Here is a 21,836-nt window from a genome sequence, read left to right on the forward strand (position 1 = left end):
CTTTCCAATATTCATTATTGGCATCGGTTCTTTGCATAACCTTAGTAAGGAAAACATCTTTATACCATCTAAAATGGCTAAGTGTTTTACATCTAAGATTTTGCAAAACCTCTCGTCCCTTGTCAGTAGTGGACATTAAATTGCCAATAAAATGATGAACAATACATGAAATCAAGGTGTAAACTGCATCATCCTCACCTAGGTAGGTTTGGCCTGCTTCAGTTTTGATAACCTTTTTGGAATTATAAATTTCATGATGTTGGGCAGGAGTGAGGATATTATCCCACCATCCTTTTAAGAGCCCCGAAAATCTAGCAGTTAACATTTCTGCTATTCCTTGATTTGAATTCTTATGTTGTCTACAAATGGTAGTATACATAAGCATTCGTCGACAATGTTCTAAAATCTGATATTTAGACATTGAGTCTATGTTCCATTCATAGATTGATCTGCCATCATAGGCTTTTTGATCTATATACACATTCTCTTCATATAATAGGTCCTGAGGTGTAGGCCTATGATAATAGAGTTTGTGATTTAGATCCCAACGTTGAGTAGATTTATTGGTATAATCTAATTTTTGAATACTCGGTTGGTTTTTAATCATTTCCTGAAGAATTGCTCCAGTCTGATTGATATTAGTTAAACCCAAATCATGAAAATTAGGAGTTTGACCTTCCTCAGAATCAGAATATGCTGAAGGAGTTAAATCTTCGGTATTATTTTGCGATAAAGACTCTTCTTTAGATTCTTCATCCTTAGATTCGTCAGCTTCCAATACATGGAGACTTTTGCGAACCGCATTAGCTTGGGCTTCATGAGCCTGCTGGGCTTGTTTGATTTGATCTTCAGAAAGATTTAATTTTCCAAGCCTGGTTAATAATTCTTCAACAACCTCATAATTATTATCCAATCTAGAGTTCCTTATTGGAACAGGTGGTTTGATGAGTGGTTTACCATCCATCAACAAAGGTAATTTTCGAGAAGATAAGTCAAAGGGATTTTGACAATATTTCTCGGGTGGATCTTTATCCAATAAATCTTCAATTCTCGTAAGCTATTGTCCAATAGTTTGAAGATTTAAATTGGTAAAGTTGTTTTGTCTCCTGATCTGACCCATTGGATTCAGAGAAATTTCAGGATTAACAAAAGCTACAGCTTCCACAAACTCAGGGGATTTCCCTGATGGACTTGGAAATTCAAGTCGGATCGGATCAGTAGGAGGGTGAACTGATCGGATATTGGTGCCAGACATAAGGTGCCATTTTTTTGTAAGGGTAGAAAGAGTGGGGGCAGTGGAAGAAACTAAGGGTCTTTTCTCCGCTTTCTTTAGTCTGGTTTGCATAAACCAATCAATAAAGGAGATGATAACCTTATTTGTTTCCAAATAAAGATAAAAGTCATTTGAAAATTCCATGCGTTCTGCGGCCCCATAGGTGTCAAAAAACCAATTTTTGAAACCTAGATTATTGGGGTGAAAGAATTCAGCTTTGATTGCTGCTCTGTCCACCACAAAAGGTGGTGGGTCCGAGTTACTCTGTTGAGGTGTAAAAATCATAATCACAGAGTAAAACCAGTCATTTCACTGGGAGTGGGAGAAGTCCTGTCATGCTCCCTTTCTCGATAGACCCTATGAGGTATCTGGGTGTCTGATAAGTGGATTCCTTTTAATGAAGAATCATCCTTTATGGATTGTTTTTCATCCAATTCCTGTAGGCGAGAGGATGGGCCTACATCTGAAGATCTGGATGACGTTGGTGGTAACGAGACTCAATAAGGAGTCTTGTCTTTGAAATTGATTACCACATCGCCATCTGTTGATTGGATGACATGATCAATATCCTGATTAATTAGGAGGCGTGGAGGAACAGCCTGAGGAATAGTCCAATTGGCTGGGAAATGAATTTTCTCCCAATTGATCATCCTTGGAGTGGCAACATTTGCACTCATAAGATCGGTCTCGATCAAAACAGTCTTACCTTGATTTGGTAAGTGAAATACTTTAGGAACTAAGGTATTCATTATTTTGAAATAAATCTTTGCTATAACAGCAATGGTTTCAGTTCCAGGAATAAAATTGTATCCCTATGTTAGAATCCTCAATTGGACAGATTCTAACAAATTCCTATATGTTAATGATAGGGTAAGGTTTGGATGAACATTGAAATAAATAGGTCCCCTACTGAGACTTGTTTCAACAATACCCATTAATGAGGGTAACCAATCCAAACAACGACCATCCCGAAGTATGGCCTGCAAACATGTGTTCATCCCTAATAAGGTAAAGGGTTTGAACGCAATCTGTATGCATCCTATATGCATATATTTCTTCTCAGTATCGGCTAGATACTTATTGAGATCTGTTAACTCTAATAATTTAAGAGTGGAATCTTGATTTTCAAGAGTAATTGTTACATGGTTTTAATTCTCATAGTACTAGAAAGGGTGAAAGTTCCTTTCTTGTAGATGGATGTAGGTTTAATGGACGGAATTGTCCAATCATTCAATTGTTGTTGAATTTTATATTCAACTAAAGATGCATTCTTAACCGATCCAGTACTCCTACTACAGGATGCCATTTTTACAAATTAAAGCAAATTTAAAACACAATTAAACTAAAAGTAAACTAAATTAACCTACAACTAAGAGTGGTAAAAGAGAACCAGAAGGAGGAATATCCTAGTATGAAGTAAACATATTATAAACTTATTATATGAGAATCATGAACGAAGCAAACTTTGATTCCTAATATCATAATTAATTTACTGTTCATCATCTTCTTTATTAGATACACGTCTGTCAACGATTTAAGAGTATAGCGGCCCTTCAACGCCTACGCCTATCCATGGCAATGGCAACACGGGCATACCTCAACGCGACTTGAGTGACGTCCCATATCATAACAAGAAGGACGATGAATAGTAAAACATTATAACATTATGAAGTAAGCTAACTCCCCTGATGATTAAGATATAAAAAATTTATAAGAGATTACTTCATACCTGGATATTCAGGGTTTAGCTTTCCATGGCTCTGATACCAAATACAAAATTTACCTATTTTTATTTAATTTAATAAACAATAAATGAGTTACCAAATTAAATTAACTACATACCTAATTGTCCTATTAAAAGGGATGAGCCCATCTATAAGGTTAGGGTTGGGGTGTCCTATTACTCCTCCCCCCTTTCCCCTAGGATTAAAGGGTCGGGTCCACCTATAATAATCTTGCCTTGCAACCATAAAAAATTTAAAAAATCTAAAAATATTATAAGGATACTTAAAAGTTTGGTCTTTTATTAAAAAATATTAATTTTTTTAAAAATAGAAAATGAGGACTAGAGCCTATGTCTTAGGGGCGGGGGCGTGAACAAAATCTAGGCATATGTGAGGACGATGACGAGTAATTAACCCGAGAAAAATCCCCTAAAAATAAGTCTCACGCCGCACGGGCGAACCATTGCACACTTGCATCTAAGACGTTTGGAGTGCGGCCGTCCTCGCCCAGTACTCTCGACGGAGACTCGGATGCGAAGTCCATTCAGCAAAACCCTGCATATCTCCCAGCAATAGGTCAGTCGTTTCCGTTTATTCCCAAATCGTCAAGCCTACTGCGACACGTTCCATCTCCATAACCTCTGCCTCGTCAAAATTCGTGATCAGTGTGCTTCAGCCTATCGGTTTCGTCTCTGACATCTCTTGCATTTCATACATTTTCTCAGGATTTGCCAGGCATGGCCAGAAACCTCGGTCTTCTGGTTCTATTTGTTTGTTTGACTGTCTGTAAGGCTGCGATCTTCCAACCAGTGTCGAATGCGCACCGATCTGCTGCTTTGGAGCTGTTTGCTCCGATCGATGGATCTTTTGGAAGGTTTGTTGAACGCCGAACAGAAGCATAATTTTGAGTTTGTTTTGACGGTGAAGTGCATGTCGCGATTTTTTGCTGTTCAAATGGGAGGAGAGAGAAACACATTGTCTTTATGTCATTCGATAGGTGTATAGTTGTATATTTGTCGAATACAGTGCATTTTTTTGTATATTTTGGATGTGTAGAGAATTTACGAGTATTTGTTTTTTCGTTCTGTGAGGATTAAAACTGCACTAAAATTTTCTGTTATTGGTTAATGATAAAAGAATCCCTTAATTTATATATAAGACTCGATGCTGGCTTTAGATTAATAATACTTCTCTTTTGGTCCTCAGATAGGACCTTAGAAATCACGATTGGTTGGATTGCACTTGGAACAAATGAAAAGGGATATGGATTCTCTGTTGACTGACAATTTATGACCTTCTGCGCCTCCTTTCGTTTCTGATACATTCTTCATCTTTTGAAGTTAAGGAAAATTTTGGCCGTTGGACCTCCCCTATCATGGGTGTACATGTGTCTTTTTTTTCTTTATTTGTTTCATTTTTGTGATTAATAAATCCAGAAGATCCCATAAGTTAAAAAAAGAAAAGAAAAATGAGAACATCACTATAAAAAGGTTGTTCTTTAATGAAGTAGATCTTAAATAGAAAAAAATGTTAGTTCACAGTATTAACTATATTTTTTGCCCCCATTCCCCCATCTAGGCACTGAATGTTGGCTGAAATTTTTGCTGAGTTGTTTAATGAAAGTCACTTACACACTCTATCACTTCAGTTCCTGTTGAACTCTCTGCAATTTTATAAGTCTTCCAATCTGTTATGTATAAGTTGGTAGTACAAACTATGCACTTTAAGCTTATTGTGCTGTATCATCTGTATTGCTGTTAACTTTGTCTGTTTAGCTTTTTAGTAAGAACGCTGCAATGTGGTCCAGGGTCTTGTGAAAAGCAATTTATGATACAATTTTAGTGGTGGAGGAATTCTCCATGAATTATATGGTGGAGTCAAATTGGAGGGTTGACATGTTTTATAATGTTATAACTAGGTTTCCCTCAGTGAATTAGGATGGTAATTATTTGAGTTGCATGGAAAATGTGTTGATAAAATTTTATTTCTTTCTGGCCTGATAGCCGCTTGTAGCACAGCACTTGCTTCAGGTTCTAAGTCTTGAGTGTTAACTTTTCATGTTCCTCCAGTTTTGTTTTTCTCTTTTTGTTCTGCACTTCTTTTGGTAACAATGAACTTTAGGAAGATAACAAAGTGGTTGAAGATGAGGAATCTCATTAAATTGGAGGAGGACCAAGGTGTAAGTCTGTGTAGAAATTTATATCCAAGCAGATAGGACATTGATCTTTTGTCATTCCTTTGTCTATCAATTATGATGGTTGGATGGTGTTTTAGGTTATTATTTGGGTTAACTTCATGGTAATATGATTGAAAAAACTTTACCTGGATAGCTGATTTGCTCTCTTTCTTTACCAGCTTAGAGGAAACTTATGAAGTGCTGAGGACACTTCAAGTTCTTTGTGTAGAGAAAAGTGCTGATATAAGCCCAGGAACATGCCCTGTTGTTGTTGAGACCCTTGGATCGTCATCTTCTAGTGCAAAGGACTACTTCAATGCTCTAAAAGTTAATAGCATGTTGAATTGTAATGTTGATGACAAAATTTTTGAGGTAGTTTCCTGAGTTTTAAGAGCAATTGTGAATCTTGAGTTACCAACTGTTTATTTTTGTGTTGTTTTGTTAATGACTGTGCTATTGCTATCACTTTATTTCTCAAGGCAATCACTTCAAAGCTTCAAGCAGTTCTGAAGGATGCAACTTTACTCTCTGACTTCTACCACTCTATTGGTAGTTTGGTTCTTATTAAGGTAAATGACTCCAGCAGCTCGGTAACATTTCTTTCCTTATTGTATTTTGTTGTTAGTCTTTGTTGATTATAGTACAAAGCATCAATCATAGTATTCAGTCATTGTATATGATTTTTTTGGGGCATGATGGAATTTTATATTGTGTGATGCATCCTCGACACTTCCATTCAAATCAGATCCCTGAACACTTCCATCTCATAGTCATACTCTCCTTTGGGTCTTGTTGAGTGGTTTCTGCTTCAAACTTGTCATGCTACTTTAATATTGAATGTTATTCAAGAATCAGATGGTCCTCTTTTTCTTTGGCTTACCTTGGGTCATGGTGTTACCTGTTTGTAAGTTGTGTGTGTGTGTATTCCTCCTTGGTGCCTAGTGCATTTAGTGAAGGAAATCAGATATATTATCCAACCCATTGGTGTCACATGGATCTACACGCCTAGATCTTTTTTTTTTTTTTTTATAAAAAGGTGCATATATTAAAAAAGAGAAAAGAATACAAACCTAATGTTGAGAGCATGACTCCACAACAAAGTGTTGGAGATAAATGCCCGCCTTAGCTTGGAAATCTGCCAAGTGATTAGCAGATCGTGGAATGTGACTCCACTTACAATTTAAAGGAGAAAACAAATTACATATATCTTTGAATATATCCCAGTGACGCCATGGGGGATGGCCGTGGTTTGTACACCAGTTGATGACCACTTTGGAATCACCTTCAATACAAAGGGGACTAGAGAGGTTGCCAGAGAAGATTTGGAGTCCATGTAGGAGGCCCAAGAGCTCTGCTGTAGTAGAGTCTGAGATACCAAGGGGGCCGGTATAGGAGAAGAGGAGATCACCCTTTTCATCATGGATGACTCCACCGAACCCTGCTGGGCCTGGGAAGCCAAGAACACTTCCATCAAAATTGAGTTTCAAGAACCTAGGGGGAGGAGGGGCCCAAATTGCCATAGTAGGATGGCGAGGGAGTAGAGATAGGCCAGCATTAGATTTCCAGTTACTTCTGAAGTTTGATCCACCAAGGTTGCTGAATTCTTTTTTATTTAATAGCCATACCGAAACTTGGTTAGAGATTTGCTCAGTCATAGCTTCAACAGAGGAGGTTTTGAGATTGAATTTCCTCTTATTTCGCTCTTTCTAGAGTGCCCAGATAATATGACCCACACAACAAGATATTAGCATTTTACCTAGCTTTGGGAGGTTCGAGTTAATGAGTGATAGGATGGTATCGGTTAGGTTCCCAGACGCACAGTATTGGAGACCAATTTTGTTTAGAAGGGACGACCAGACTAGGGTGCTTTGGGAGATTTGAGGATGAGTGGTTTAGGAATTTGTAGGCTGAGGATGTGGAGAAGGTACCTTTTGGACAGGGAGTCCAGATTAGAGTGTCACCTGAGGTGTTCGGCTGTCTGATTGGGAGGAGATGAAGGAGTTCGGATGCACGGAGAGCTTCTGGGTCAGTGAGATGCTTTTTGAGATTTAAGTTCCAATCCCCATTTTCTAACCAGATGTCAGAAATGAGAGCCTCCGAGTTACCTGCGAGGCCAGATATTTCTGGAAAGCTAATGCTAAGTGCAGATTGGCCAATCCTCTGCCAATGCCATTGTGGACAGCCTCCCCAACAAAGCTGTCTCTAGTGCTGAACTAGTTATTTTTAAGGTCTTGCATTGTTGCATTTTTGTTTCTTTGATGTTAGAAGCAGTTTCTTTCTGTATGTCTCCCTCTCCCATCAGGAGGGTCTTTAGTGTATTTTCTCTTTCCTTTAATGAAATTCCATCCATGATTCAAAACAATGTGTTCCCTTTGAATCTTAACATGTAGATTTTTATGTTTGTTCATTCTATTGCAATTTGTCAACCTTCAGAGATATGTTTATTTCAGCATTGGCTTTGTGTCTTAAATGTTTGAGCTTATATTTTTCTGGGTAAAGTCACTTGTTGTTTTAACATCATAATCTTTATTTGCTGCTTCTTATTTGGTTTACAGGATCAAGGCAGCAAAGCCGATGTGCTTCTTGAGGATGCAGATGGCATTTTTCATGCAATCAAGGTGAGTGGACCTGCTTCACTGCACAGTCTTCGATTCTGTTCCTCTTCACATTGCAATAAATACTCATGACTATTTTCCTTATCTGCTTCTGGCAGGCACTAAGCCAGAGTGATGGAAAATGGAAGTATGATTCCAGTGGTGCTGAATCTAGTGCTTATGCATCGGGTATGAACTTGATGGTCTTGAAATAGTTTAAGCCTTATTTGTTTTCCTGTGTTGCTTGTATTTCTAAAGACAGTTCCACATTACATTTGTGAATAGTGCCCAAGTGGGCCTGTTCTGTATAACGTAGAATAGATTCCTATCAACCTTTTTTCTCATCATTTTTCTATTGATAGTTTCTCTTTGATGTTTTATCTTAGAATGCATTTAGGAATTGTTAGGCTTCTTTTTTCCGTCACTGAGTTGAGTTTAGCTGCTGCTATTTGCAGGGGTGGCACTTGAAACACTTGCAGGAATTCTTAAAATAGCAGGTGCTGAAGTTGATCAATCTGTGGTAAGCAATCTTTGGTATCTAATTTGATTGGAAAAACATTACTTAATCTGATGATGGACAAATAATGGAGAGAAAGTCCAAAAATTAAAGCTGCCCTACTTTGCATTTGTCTCTTCTTTCCCATGTGTTTATGGACACTTGGAATAGTTTCAGGAAGTTTGTGCATCAAAATTTTAAGTTACATATTATTAACAAATGGTTTGATCATCACAAATTTATTCCTGTTATTCATGACAGATTGGCATAGTGAAAAATGACATAGTCAAGCTTTTTGACAGTATCGAAAGTTATGGTATGCATCTAAGATTTAAGTACTTGGTCACAGTATTTATGAGTTCCTTTTTACTTTAGCCTCTCCATATACTGAACTCTCTTTTTCATAGATGATGGGGCGTTGTATTTCGATGAGAAACTTGTTGATGCCAAGGAACATCAGGGCCCTCTGTCTACCACGTCTTCAGTAGTTCGAGGATTCACATCATTTGCTGCCGTAATTTCTGGGAGGTTAAATGTGAGAGAATGAAATTCTCTAACTGGGACTTTCCATTTAAAGGTTTGACATAACTACATTTATTGTATTCCTAATATTTCCTTTCAATGTTGCCTTTGAATTTACAGGTCCCTGGTGATAAAATATTGGGCTTGGCAAATTTCTTCCTGTCTATGGGGGTGCCTGGAAACATCAAAGATCTGTATTACCAGATAGACTCTTTAGCGTGCTTGGAGAACAATAGGTAGGTGCCCTCTTTTAAAGTTTTTGAACTTTGATTTGTTCTTTTGATTAACTGTGTAAACTGTAGACTTTGTCTGGCATCCAAAATCTTAAAATGAAATTATTTATTTGCTAATCATGAAAAAGTACTTTCGCCCAGTAATTTGAGAAGTGTCTTCCCTTTGTAATCATGATAAGTACTTTCCCCCTAGTAATCATAAGCACCATGTCAATACATCTAAAAGCTTTTTGCTGAAGATACAAATATAATTACTAGGGCTGTTTTTGAGTATTTTCTTGCTCATTACTTGTAAGTCTCTGTGATCAATCATGCCATCCGTTTGTCTGTGACAGGGTTTTTGTTCCGCTTGTTCTCTCACTTCCTTCCTCTGTGCTTTCTTTGACTTCACAAGACCAGCTGAAGGTGTGTTCTCTGCTACAAGCTGCTACTTCAATCTAAATGACTTGTTAGGCTTCTTGATAAGTGGATTTAATGTGAATTTTACCTTCGATATTTTTTATTAAATTCTTTTATACATATCTTCTCCTTTTCTTCTAATATTCACCTCTCCAAAGCTATGTACCTTATCAATTAATTTTCTACCACTGGAAATCGGACTCATACTTGAGAGGGATTATGACAATCAATCCTGAAACTGGTGGTGAGAAACTGCTTCAGCTTATAACTTTGTATTTGGCTTCAGGTAATGGTGAATACTGTTCTTGGGTCAGATGCACCCCCTTTAACTGTGAAACTTGTGCAAGTTATCAGTTCTATTTCCAAGGATTCCCCTGCTGTTCTTAATCAGGTGCGGAACTTGTGGAACTTGGTTGAATTTGTTTTTGCTTGTTGCTATCCTGTTTGTTTTGTATTATTTTCTTGTTCATGCCACCATTGACATTTGATAGTCTGCGGGGTACTACTGTTAAAACATTTGTATCAGCTTGTCATTATATTTTCATATGCAGTTGTAGTTTCTTGACATTTCACACTTTACAGGACTTGAATTTTGATGCTGATGCCAAAACTCACTCCCTGGACCTTGTGTCGAAGGGCATAGATGTTGGGAAATACACATTGGTATTTGAGGTATTTTTAGTTGAAGATCTTTTGTGCCATAAAATCGAATTAGGGCTTACATGCTTCTGATATTGATTGAAACATCTTAAATTATAGGTTCTTTTTCATGATCCTGAGCATAAGAAGGCATATGTAACTGGAGAACGGACTAAGGCACCAATATATATCACAGGATTGATTAGAATTGATAAGGCAGAAATTGCAGTACTGGACAGTGACATTGGCCGTGTGGAAACAGTGAAAAAGTAAATTCTTTCATCAATTTGTTGTCTTTTTAGTTCCACTTCTAAAAATTTTGTTCTGTCTTTGTTTGTATATTTGTTTTCCTTTTCAGGGAAAGTTTGGTTATATGAGTATACTCGTTTTGCTTTTTTTTTTTTTTTTTTTTTTTTGTAGAAAATGAGAAGATAGAATAAAATGACAGTTTTTTTTGCATAATAGATAGTCATTTAGTTTGATTTTAATTTACCTTTTTTCTGTTTGTTTGTAATGATGAAAGAGAACGGAAAGGGTACATAAATCTTTGAATGAGAGGTGAAAATATGAAGTGCCCTCTAAACTAATAAAAAGATTATAAAGAGGTGGTGAAGTCATTCCCAACTAAGGAATCAGCCTCTGACACCCTTCAAATGACATCCATTAAATCTCCTTGACACCCCTGACTTTTCCTTTTTTTCATTACATATAAAATATTTCATATTGAATTCCTATAATAAACATAGTATGTCAAATATGAGGTTCTTTTGTATTATTATTACTGTCTTCACCCTGTCAGTTTCAATTACTGTCAGCTGAATAAGTTTAAAAGTTTAAGAGACCTGGTTGTTCATTGTAGAATCTTTTTTTTGTTCTCTTATTTCAGATTGGACCTATCTGGAGAAAGTTCTGTGTCACTCTCAGCAAATCACCTGCAGAAGCTACGCCTTTCCTTCCGTTTAGCTACTCCTTTAGGCCACCCATTCAATCCACATCAGGTTTGTTGGGATTTAATTCAGACCCCATGAAAAAGCTAGTGTTCTGTTTCTTTTAATTATTCCATGGTATTTTATTTTCTTTTGCAGGTTTACCTGAAGTTGAGACATATTGAGAGCAAAGTCCAACATATCTATATTGTTGGCAACTCCGGCAAGAAGTTTGAGATAGTTCTAGTTGAGTTTCTGAACCTGTCTTTTTCTAACTTTTAACATCGACTATAACATGTGTACATGTAATGCAGGACAACAGAACTTCTTATGCCATTAGTATTTAGATTGTAAAGAAAGTACTATTGTTGGATGTCAGATCCCAGATGTCAATACCATAACATAATTGCCTTCAGTTTTTTTCTAATATATTTATTGGAAGTTGATATTACAATAAGTTAAAATGCTTATTACTCTTATGTTTCTAAAAGTATCAGTGCTAATGTTTTCTTGTAGGACTTCCTTGGTCTAGTGGACAAGCTTTTCTATCTCTCTGGAAGATATGGTATTGAGCTGACTGTTGGAGATGCCACAATGGTAACTTATATTGGCTTTCTTTTAGCTTCCACTTTTAAAAGGTGAACTTAGATGAATCTAAACACGTACAGAATGTTTATATGAATCTGATCCTTTTGTAACACATTTTTCAGGAAAACTCATTTTTACATGCTCTAGGGCATGTTGATTTGGATTTGCCAGAAGCACCAGAGAAAGCTCCACGTCCTCCTGCTCAACCTGTTGATCTTTACTCCAAATTTGGTCCCAAAGCAGAGATATCCCATATATTTCGGGCACCCGAGAAACGACCCCCTCAACAGCTCTCTGTCGGCTTCTTGGTTCTCACTCTTTTACCATTTGCTGGATTTTTGATTGGGGTAAGTTTGTTATTATACTGATTATCGGTCTGCATTTGTAGGTATTCTTCATTCTTTAGAATACTTGCAGAAGCACCCGACTATGTCCACTGATGAGACAAAATTAGTTGCTTTAAAAACCTATTAAGCTTTGTTCAGGCAAACTTACGCTTACCACTTGATAAATTGCTGCATGCCTATTTGCAGCTGGAGTAGTAGGCTAAGTTTCTCTGCCAATGGATTGTTCTTTTTTCCAACTGACCACTCTTTTTTGCATTTGGTTGTTAATTAATTTTTACATTTTACCATATTTAATATTCCTATATGAGGTTCAAAATACTGCAACATCGACATAAAAGTAAACTGCTATTGTTTGAATTTGTTGCTACATGCCCATGTTTATGCAGCTAATACGCTTGGGAGTAAACTTCAAGAACTTCCCGACCTCCGCTCTTCCAGCTACATTTGCCATCCTCTTCCACTGTGGCCTTGCAGCTGTACTTCTATTATATGTTCTTTTCTGGCTGAAGGTTTGTTCCCTTCCATAATTTTTAATTTGTACTCATTAAATTATTCTCATTCGAGGTTTCAGCAAGCTTAACCTTTACCCTTTTTTCCTCGCCCTCACAGCTGGATCTGTTCACTACATTGAAGGCTCTCGGATTCCTGGGGGTGTTCCTAGTGTTTGTTGGACACAGGACCCTATCTCATCTAGCTTCAACATCATCCAAGCAGAAAGCTGCATAAACAACAGTCATTTGTCATCAGACTTCTCAGTTTCAGTTTTGTAGGTTCATGGTAAACAACCCTGCAATCCTTCCACTAGATAATGATATTATTTTTTATGGAAGATGTAGAAGGGAATTTTTGGGGTTCAGGTAGAATGTGTTATGTTAGAGAATATAGTTAAAATTAATGTTTAACATCCCTGGCGTGGGGATTTAGTCTCGTAAAAATTTCAGTATTTTGACGTTGTTATCTTTTCATCTTGTTACTTGTGATTTTCCTCTTGCGATTATGAGAGCAGCTACCCTTCTTCCTGTGTTGATTGGAGTAGATTTCAATATAAATACCAAATTTTGGTTGTAAATTGTATTCGGTTGGACAACGTGTAGGATGTTACGTGTGACATGATGCGGTACAATTTTTAAAAGGGCAAAGCCTGTTATTACAAGGCATGTCTTATCGATAAATTCTGAGATGAGATGTTACTTAAATTTAGTTATTTTTTCTTCACGAAACTGTCCAACTACATCCTAAAAAATTATTTATCTACAAAGACAGACGAATAGGGACAAAATTCACTCTTACAGGGTCTATAAAAATTCACAAATTAACTAACAGAATTTTGATTTTTTCCGTGAAAAACTTCTGTTTTCATTTTCAAGTAAAATTTTATTTTATTTTTATGTTTTTTTAGTATTTAGCAAAATCTCATTTCCATGAATTGCATAAGCGTTTTCTTGAGAGCTCGCTGGTTCACAGTGCCGAAGCTCAAGCGTACTGGGAGAGATTAGAAGGACGTATGAGGCTCGATGCTGCAATGGTTCAGACAGATCAAACTGTGTTTATAGTTCGTGCTGTTATAATTTTTGTTTTTAAATTACAAAGCTTGCAATTTTCGATAGTAAAAATTATTTTTATATAGAGCGATAAAAAAATAAAATTCCTGTTTATCTTTTTAAACTATCTGCATTGGGTGAAATTACAGTTTCGCGGCTTTGAGAGAGATTAAACTATCTTCATATTGCACAAATCACAACCAGATTCTTATTAGAATGTAATGAAGAAAGCAAACAACAAATGGAAGACAAAAAAACACGGTACAATGAGAAAGACAGAAATGATCTTTCCTATTCTACCACATGGAGATGCTAATCAGAACAGCAACAAAACTAACAAGGAACAGGAACACACTAATTTTGGGAGAAAGAGGCACTGACATCAACTATGAAACCTCTTGACAACACCAGCCATGTATTTCCCCTGGTGTTCTGCAAGGGCTAATTCTGTCTCACTGGGCTCCCTTGTTCCATCCCCTGCCAAAACTCCAGCACCGTATGGGGAACCTCCCCTGATTGAGTCCATTTTGAACATCCCAGCTCCAAATGTGTATCCAATTGGGACAAAAATCATTCCGTGGTGAGTTAACTGGGTGATCGCAGTCCAACTGTAGAAAGAAGAAAACCATGAGCAGCAGATATGTTCAAAGTTTTAACACAATATATCTCCAGATAAAAAGAAACAAATAAAATGAAGTTAACACTTTCTTATGCCATAGCATAAGCTCCAAGCATAAGAAATTGAATCCAGGATTAGAGATAACTAATTCTGGTAACAGGATTAATGATAGCTGACACCTGGTAACTAAAACTTTTTTCTGGGTGATAGGATTAATGAAAACTAGCACCCTGTAACTATAACATTTTTTTGGATAACGGGATTAATGATAACTACCATTCTGTCAAGTCTAAAAAGCCTCGAAGACAGCTCTACCTCCAACTATCACCAAACAGGAAGAAGAAGAAGAAGAAGAAAAATATGTTAAAAAAGAGAAAACAATCTGTGCAGCAAATCTACAGCAGCTCTGGCTCACTACCAAGAAATTGTTTTATCAGAAGAGTTGAGACTAGTGCAAGTTATTGAAGGTGTTAAGAAATAAAATGTGAAGGAACTAAGTCAACTAATAGAAACTACTTCCCAGAGTTATACTAGTGATCTATATGAGTGTAATATAAAGCTATATGCAGATTGGGTGAGTGGCTATGGGTGCTTGAGTTGGAAGATGATGTCGAGTAAGAGCCCCAATACTAATCTAGAAGGGACACGCTCTCTTCAAATCATATTAAAGTCATTGTCAGAGGAGCTTCTGTTTAAGTTAAGATGAGGCACCTTCAAAAATACAAAACTAGTGAGCATGTATCTGTACTACTTTAGCATACAGCACACACTGTTCTCCAATAATCATAAAAGAAATAAGATAATTTTACAATAACTATCCGTGGTTCTTCGCCTAAACTTTTCTGGTAAAAAATTCATTTAAGAATCAAAAGAAAAAACTCCTATGCTGAGTATCCAACAGAGACAGCACACACCCAGAACATGATATAGTCACCCCATACCAAGATTTGAGAAAGTCAAGAGGATAAAAAAAAAAATTTAACTAGCTAACAAACAACCAATATCCACAATAGATGAATGTGTAAGAAAACATATTATATTTGGATGCGAATCCATAGCCAGACGCTGATGTTTTATATTATTGTTTTGTCTTCTCTAAAGGATTTTGAACATTGTAATAAAGCTGTTGTCATGAAAAAGAAATAAACCATGTAATTTTGCATCTGTAGAGCAAACTGGCAGAGCAAACCAGAGAATCATTCATATAGGCAACCACAACATTGATGGGATGAGAAATATGTATTTTGTTAAATGATTAGAAAAAAAAGAAAAAGAAAACACTGGTGGGATAAGACAAAAATGATAATGATAGTTACACTTGAATGCCTTTCATTTTTGTGACTGACTTCAAATGATTGGGCACAAGTTTCATCAAGAAACTCCAAGGTGAAATTTTTAGTTGAATAATAACCTTCATTGTTTTATTTAAAGCTCCTCACCCCATCCCGAACTTTTTTAATTGCATTTTTGTTGTTGCATATAATTTTTTAAAAATTTCAAAAACAATTATTCTATAAGTAAAATTACAATTTTAATTTTTTAAAAGACAACTATTCTATAAGCAAAAATAAAAAAATTTATTTATCAAAAGATGACTATTCTATAAGCAAAAGGAAAACTTATATTATATAAAAAGATTTAAAGATCATCTAATTTTAAGTCCAATAGATAATTGAAGACTCAAAAGCTATACTAGTCATTGATTCATTAGAAATGGACAGACACTCATTCTTCTCGACCTCCTAAATTAGCTTCATAAAAACCATTTCTTCTCTATGTGGTAATCTTGCATCCTTTCTTTATGCTATCAGTATATAACGAACTTTCCATAAGGACTCAGATTTTCTTGCCATTACTTGCACACAATTACTCAAACTCAAAAAATACAGCAGTGGAGTGATAGATTCACAATCTAAACAGTGAGGATTTAATGTTCACTGCACCATCCTAGGATTTCATTACACAAGCACATTTGGCTATCCCACAAGAAAAATCAGAATTCAAAGCTTCACAAGACATCATCCCATAGTAGATGAACTGTGGGGACCTAAAGGGCTCATTAGTCTGAAGTAAACCACAAGATAGTCAGACAAAAGTGTTCCAGTGAACAAACAGACAAAGGAACCCGAATAGAAAGTCACAAATGCACTTATGAGCCTCAAGAGTTGAGAACTCTACTTCTCCAAATAAAGTCACTGACGGAAAACAGCCTCATCTAAATCAAACATGTTCTGTAGCATTGCAACTTGTGAGGGCTTTAGAGAAAACCTGTTTCGTCAAGCACAGACTCACCGGCCACATTCAGGAGATACTAGATACTTAACGAATTACTTAAAATAACAGAGAATTTCGGCCAGCAGCAAAGACAAGTAATTTCATCGAGGCACCAAGAGTAAAAACAGAAGAAAAAGATATACAGAATATAGATGGTCTTACGCAGTGGTTTCTTGCCCTCCGCCCTGTGTTCCCGTGCTCACAAAAAGTCCTGCCGGCTTCCCCGCAAGCGCCTGTTCCTTCCATAGCTGACCAGTGGAATCAAAGAAAGCCTTCATCTGCGCAGCCATACACCCATATCTCGTGGGAAATCCAAACAAAATTCCATCAGCTTCGACTAACTGAGCGGCAGATATCACCGGAATATCGTCGTCCTTAGGTGGCGCCTTCATCTGCTCTAAAAGGTCAGAAGGAAGGGTCTCTGGGACCCTGTAAAGAACTCCTTCAACGCCGTCTAGTCCATCCACTCCTTTCTTAATCCTTCTTGCCAGGCACTCCACGTGACCATACATGGAATAAAAAACAATAAAGATCTTTAACTTCGAAGCTGATGAGATGATTCCATCTTCAATTGTTCTCGTGATCTCAGAGCTCTTATCCTCAATGGCAGCTGAAGGGTTCTCTGCGGCAGATGGGCGGTCCACGGTAGCAACTACGGGCAACCTTTTTCTGCTCGGGACACAGCCTCCTCCTTTCCCCATCACAAAAATTTCATATCAATAGACAATGCAGTCCACTATACACTCCGTAGATCGCTTCCTTCCAAACACTCAACACTTCGAACTGGGGATAACTTTTTCCGGATAACGGTTTAATCTACCAAACAGCTCTTCCAAAAAAAATCTCTGGTTTTAACAACAGGATGGGATCGATCAATACCCACTTCAAATCACTTCAGATCCAAGAACTTGCCAAAAAAAATTCAAACAAAACCAAATTGAGACTTCTCAGAGCTACACACAGCTCGATCAGTACCAAAAATAATACGACCAATCGACTCATAAAAAACCATCGAAATAACGTAACCCTTTTTCTCAGATACGAAGAGACTGGAAACAGACCTCGAGATCTCTCCTACCCTTACTCACAAAAACATATTGTGCACGCTTGAAGCCCCGAGAGGATCGAATCAAACACAAGCGAAAATCTTTGATGTTTTTCTCTTCTCCTTCCTCTCACTCTCTTTCTTGCTAGTTTTCTTCTCGTTCCGATTTCGCTGCGAAGAGAAGTCAGAGTCGTTATATGCAAAATCCCCAGAGAATTTCTGCATCCGTTTTTATCGCTCCGGCTGGACCTCATTTGCTCCATTCCCGCGAGTGCCAGCGGGAAACCTTTAAGAAATTAACCATTGTTGTTACTTTGCGAGACTTCCGTACCGTCAGACCACTAAAGCGAGTTACATCATTAGAGCTCTCTTTATGACTTAGGTGTATTTTTTAATAATCGGTGGGGATGGGTCGAGTTTACGGATATGGATCCGAGGTGGGTTGGGTTTACATAGATGGGCGGGGACGGGTCAGGTTTAAATCGAATTTATATTGTTATGCCGAATTATTTTTATCTTAATAATATTTTTTAAAATTGTAAAATACTTTTTTATATACGAGTATTTATTTTAATACCATGTGAAGTTGGGTCAAGGCCCATCACATAATAATTAGCCATGTATTTTTCCTAACTAATAAACTCAGGATATTATTCACATAACTATTCATTTTGAGATGGGCCTTTGACCCAACTTCACATGGTATCAACCACCCAAATTATTCACGTGTAAAATCACAAAAAAAGGCCTACACGTTAGGGGGGAGTGTAGTGTTAAGAAATAGTCCTACATAGATTGAGTACAAAAATTTTAAATTTATTAATTTAAAAATAAATTTTCTTAGTTGGTTAATCATTTTGGAATATGTGTTAGACCCGACTTCACATAAGGTATGTGACAAAATTATTCATTAACGATTCTCAATCCAGGCTACTCTTGTCGTTAATTTTATAGCTTTAATAGAGGAGCTAAAATGAAGCTCTTGTTGGATTACATGAATCGTTTGCAGGGCACAAAAATCTTAGATGATCTAAAAATGATTAAAAAGAAGAAGAAAAAACAGATCCCTCTGCTTCTGGAAATCTATGAAGGATCTTTCGTCTTCATGCTCTTCTAGTTTTTCAGGGTGACTTACCTTTTCGGTTTTCTTCCGGTCTCCGTTATCTCTTCCAAGTCATCGTTTGTTATGTCTCTGAGCGGAAGCTGTCGTCGGCATGAACGGAGTCTTGGTCACATTAATGCAATTTAGGATTTAGGATTTAGGATTTAGGATTTAGGCTTCTGCTGGGCCTTCTCACAGAGAGGAATCTATGATCACAGAATCAAAAAGAGAAATCATTAAATATGCGTTCCAATGAAATCTTACAATTTGGGATTTAAGTGCTAGAATCACAAGGTCGAATTCATCAAAATGTTTCTTGCAGGTTAACGAAATTAGAGTAGGGAAATTACAGAAGCTAAAATCGAAGCCGGGAATCGAAAGGATATTAAGGGTTATAATATGATTCTTGAAGGTTTTAGAGGAACGAAATTACAGAAGTTGAAATCGAAAGTTGATAATGGTCATAAAATGATTCTTGAAGGTACAAGAAATTAGAGGAGTGAAATTACAGAAGTTGAAAATCGAGACGGAGAATCGAAAGTTGGATCATGGTTGTTCAAGCGGCATTAAAGAGAGAGATTCAACGACTCTCGCTCTCGAGAAATGATCGTTTTCTTTCTTTCAAAATCTCCATTACATGAATCGTCTGCTAGCCCAAAATCTTACAAATTTACAATGCTCGAAAGATAGATCAAAAAAGAAAAAAAAACACAAACCAGATCACTCTGCTTCTGGAAATCTGTGAACTAGTTTTCGTCTTCAAGCTTAGCTGCAGCTTTGTGGTCTGCTTCAAGTTTTTCTGGGTGACGGACCTTTTCAGTTGTCTTCCAGTCTCCGTCATCTCCTTCAGGTCATCTTTTTTATCGTCTTTTCTGAGCTGGAGTTGTCGTCTTCATGAGCAGAGTCTGTAACTTGGTCATATTAGTGCAAAGCCAGGCCTTTCTCGAGGCGTTCATGAATAACAACAGATTCATAATTTTCTACTGACGCTGAAGCAAAAGAAATACCTACGTTGCATGTGTAGATTATTGAGGGGCAGATGGTAATCAACCGGGGGATTTCTGCTTCTACTGGGCCTTCTCACTGACTGGCGAATCTTGCCAATACGTTCAGAACGATCACAGAATCAAGAAGAGAAATCATTAAATATGCGTTACGATGCTTACGGTTTGGGATTTAAGTGCAAAGATCACAAGGTCGAACTCATCAAAGTTGAATGATACTTGAAGGTTCAAGAAATTAGAGTGAAATTACGGAAGCTAAAATCGAAGCGGGGAATCTAGAGTTGATATTAATGGTTGTAAAATGATTCTTTAAGGTTCAAGAATTTAGAGGAGCGAAACTACAGAAGTTGAAATCGAAAGTTGATAATGGTTAGAAAATGATTCTTGAAGGTTCAAGAAATTAGAGGAGCGAAATTAAGAAGTTGAAAATCGAGACGAAGGATCGAAAGTTGGATCATAGTTAATCAAGCGGCATTAAAGAGAGAAACAAACTTGATGGAGACAACTGGGTTTCGGGTTGCTTGTCCTCTTACCACGCTTGCTTTCGAGAAATGATCGTTTTCGAGAAATGATCGTTTTCTTTCTTTCAAACTCATCGCCATTCTTCAGCGGATTTCCAAGAAGCCTGAGAAGATTTCTTCACAAGAAGCGTTTGATGAAACTGGACTAATTCAGAATTAACAACAGAATCATGTTTTGTGATGAAATCTTACCTTTAAATTTGAAGCGGGAACGAAAATAGGCAGCGTTGAAGAAAGAGAAACAAATTTTATGGAGCCGACTGGCCCTCAGATCTGTTGTTTATCTTGCAAGAAAACGAATCCGTTACTCTCAAGAACTCCAAGAACTGTCTCATTCTTGCAACTAAACAACAAATCCGACGACCAAATGACTCGGAGAAGCTTGCAGGCGAGCTCAAACTTTCGCTTCAAACCGATAGAAATCGATTTTCTGAAATGCTTTCTGCTTCTTGGCAGCCCGGTGAAGGGGACGAAAACCAGAAGAAACCGAATTGTCTGCCATAACGCGACCCATATCTGGTTTTTAATGTGAATTGGAAGGGGTGGGCACGGGGCAAGTATCACGAGTCCTGATCTCGTTTAGCAGTTGGTCCAGGAATTTTTTGGACCAAACCAATTTCAAGATGAATGCGCTTGGGTCTGGTTCTATTCACCCATTAATTTGGTCCAAAAAACCAAACTTGTTCAATAAATCTCATCCTAAAAACTAGGGGTGGCAGAGCCCGAACCTACCTATATTCGATCCGAGCTTATTTAAATATTTCGAGCCGAGCTTCGAGCCAAGCCTCATCTCGAGCCTAAAATTGTTATCGAGCTCGAGCCCAACGAGTTCGAGTCGAGCTTCGAGCCGAACTCGAGCCTCAACATATATTTAAAATTTTTCAAAAAATATATACCAAATAAAATATATATAAAATTATGTATACATTTTACATAAATTTGGACATAACCTATATATAATACATATATAAGATTGGGCATACTTAAAATTAAGCATAATCTATATATATAATACCTGTATTAAATTCGACATGATCTCTATATAAAATTGGGCATAATCAACATACATAATACCTTCATAAATACTCCATAAAATTATTTATACATTCCGTAAATACTTCAATAAATTATTTATACATTCCATAAAATAGTCTAAACACTCTATATACTGCATAATATTATAAATAAATTCCATACAATAATCAAACACAACAAAATTAAATGAAATATCATTATCAATTTACAATCACCCAAATAAAAACTATAAATCCATTATAAATTTAAAAACTATAGTTATTTATCTTTATGCTAGAAAATAATATACGTCCTTGCTTGAGCAAAATCTCCACCTATGACTAAAACAAAAAATAAAATTAGTTATTGTCATATAAAAAAATACTCTTCCACTAGTAGTTACTTAATGTCATTCAAAATATTAAAATTACCATGATGAGAAAAACGTGAAAAATCATGTAGCTGGTAGCATTATCTCTACACTCTTCTTCTTAGGCTGTAATCATAAAATAAAATTTTAATAAATAAAACTAAAAAATATCGTAATAAATAATTAATCAAAGAAATTCACCTTTTGATTTTTCTTTATACCGTGAAGAGTCCGAACCCAACCAATGTCACAAATCAAAGTTTGAAATGTATTTGGTACCAAGGAAGAACTATACGAGTCTATTACTTTACCACCAGCACTAAATAATGACTCCGAAGCTACTGTGGATATGAGAATTATAAGGGGGTTAGTCAACAAACTTAAAATTTGAAGTTCATCTTCATCTTCTGCTTCAAATTCATTTAATTC

At 36.7% G+C, this 21,836-nt stretch overlaps 2 protein-coding genes across 2 annotated transcripts; one reads left to right on the plus strand and one right to left on the minus strand.

Annotated features, from left to right (window-relative positions):
- The first annotated feature begins 3,466 nt into the window (after window positions 1-3,466).
- LOC137967085 (dolichyl-diphosphooligosaccharide--protein glycosyltransferase subunit 2) lies at window positions 3,467-12,941 on the plus strand. The gene is made up of 20 exons (XM_068813511.1): window positions 3,467-3,573; window positions 3,723-3,871; window positions 5,353-5,545; window positions 5,653-5,742; window positions 7,729-7,791; window positions 7,887-7,956; window positions 8,223-8,287; window positions 8,525-8,579; window positions 8,671-8,798; window positions 8,906-9,021; window positions 9,354-9,423; window positions 9,704-9,808; window positions 10,000-10,089; window positions 10,177-10,325; window positions 10,943-11,054; window positions 11,142-11,228; window positions 11,499-11,579; window positions 11,693-11,917; window positions 12,304-12,426; window positions 12,527-12,941. The coding sequence occupies exons 2-20, from the start codon at window positions 3,735-3,737 to the stop codon at window positions 12,641-12,643; spliced, it is 2,076 nt and encodes a 691-aa protein (XP_068669612.1). The 5' UTR covers window positions 3,467-3,573; window positions 3,723-3,734; the 3' UTR covers window positions 12,644-12,941.
- Window positions 12,942-13,623: 682 nt separating this feature from the next.
- LOC137967086 (probable NAD(P)H dehydrogenase (quinone) FQR1-like 2) lies at window positions 13,624-17,694 on the minus strand. The gene is made up of 2 exons (XM_068813512.1): window positions 16,514-17,694; window positions 13,624-14,066 (listed from the first exon to the last, which is right to left on the minus strand). The coding sequence occupies exons 1-2, from the start codon at window positions 17,050-17,052 to the stop codon at window positions 13,841-13,843; spliced, it is 765 nt and encodes a 254-aa protein (XP_068669613.1). The 5' UTR covers window positions 17,053-17,694; the 3' UTR covers window positions 13,624-13,840.
- Window positions 17,695-21,836: the final 4,142 nt, after the last annotated feature.

The sequence above is a fragment of the Aristolochia californica genome, unplaced genomic scaffold (assembly GCF_029961685.1).
Source record: "Aristolochia californica isolate CCGP_79_NKW_82.1479 unplaced genomic scaffold, dmAriCali1.0.hap1 SCAF_6, whole genome shotgun sequence".
Lineage (NCBI taxonomy): Eukaryota > Viridiplantae > Streptophyta > Magnoliopsida > Piperales > Aristolochiaceae > Aristolochia > Aristolochia californica.

Excerpts from the sequence above, each read along its gene's own strand:
- LOC137967085 (XM_068813511.1), top strand. The coding sequence starts at position 3,735 with ATGGCCAGAAACCTCGGTCTTCTGGTTCTATTTGTTTGTTTGACTGTC. Across the intron at positions 8,799-8,905 it reads TAATTTCTGGGAGGTTAAAT|GTCCCTGGTGATAAAATATT; the intron begins GTGAGAGAATGA and ends TTGAATTTACAG. Across the intron at positions 11,580-11,692 it reads CTGTTGGAGATGCCACAATG|GAAAACTCATTTTTACATGC; the intron begins GTAACTTATATT and ends CACATTTTTCAG.
- LOC137967086 (XM_068813512.1), bottom strand. The coding sequence starts at position 17,052 with ATGGGGAAAGGAGGAGGCTGTGTCCCGAGCAGAAAAAGGTTGCCCGTA. Across the intron at positions 14,067-16,513 it reads GGAGGGCAAGAAACCACTGC|TTGGACTGCGATCACCCAGT; the intron begins GTAAGACCATCT and ends TTCTTTCTACAG.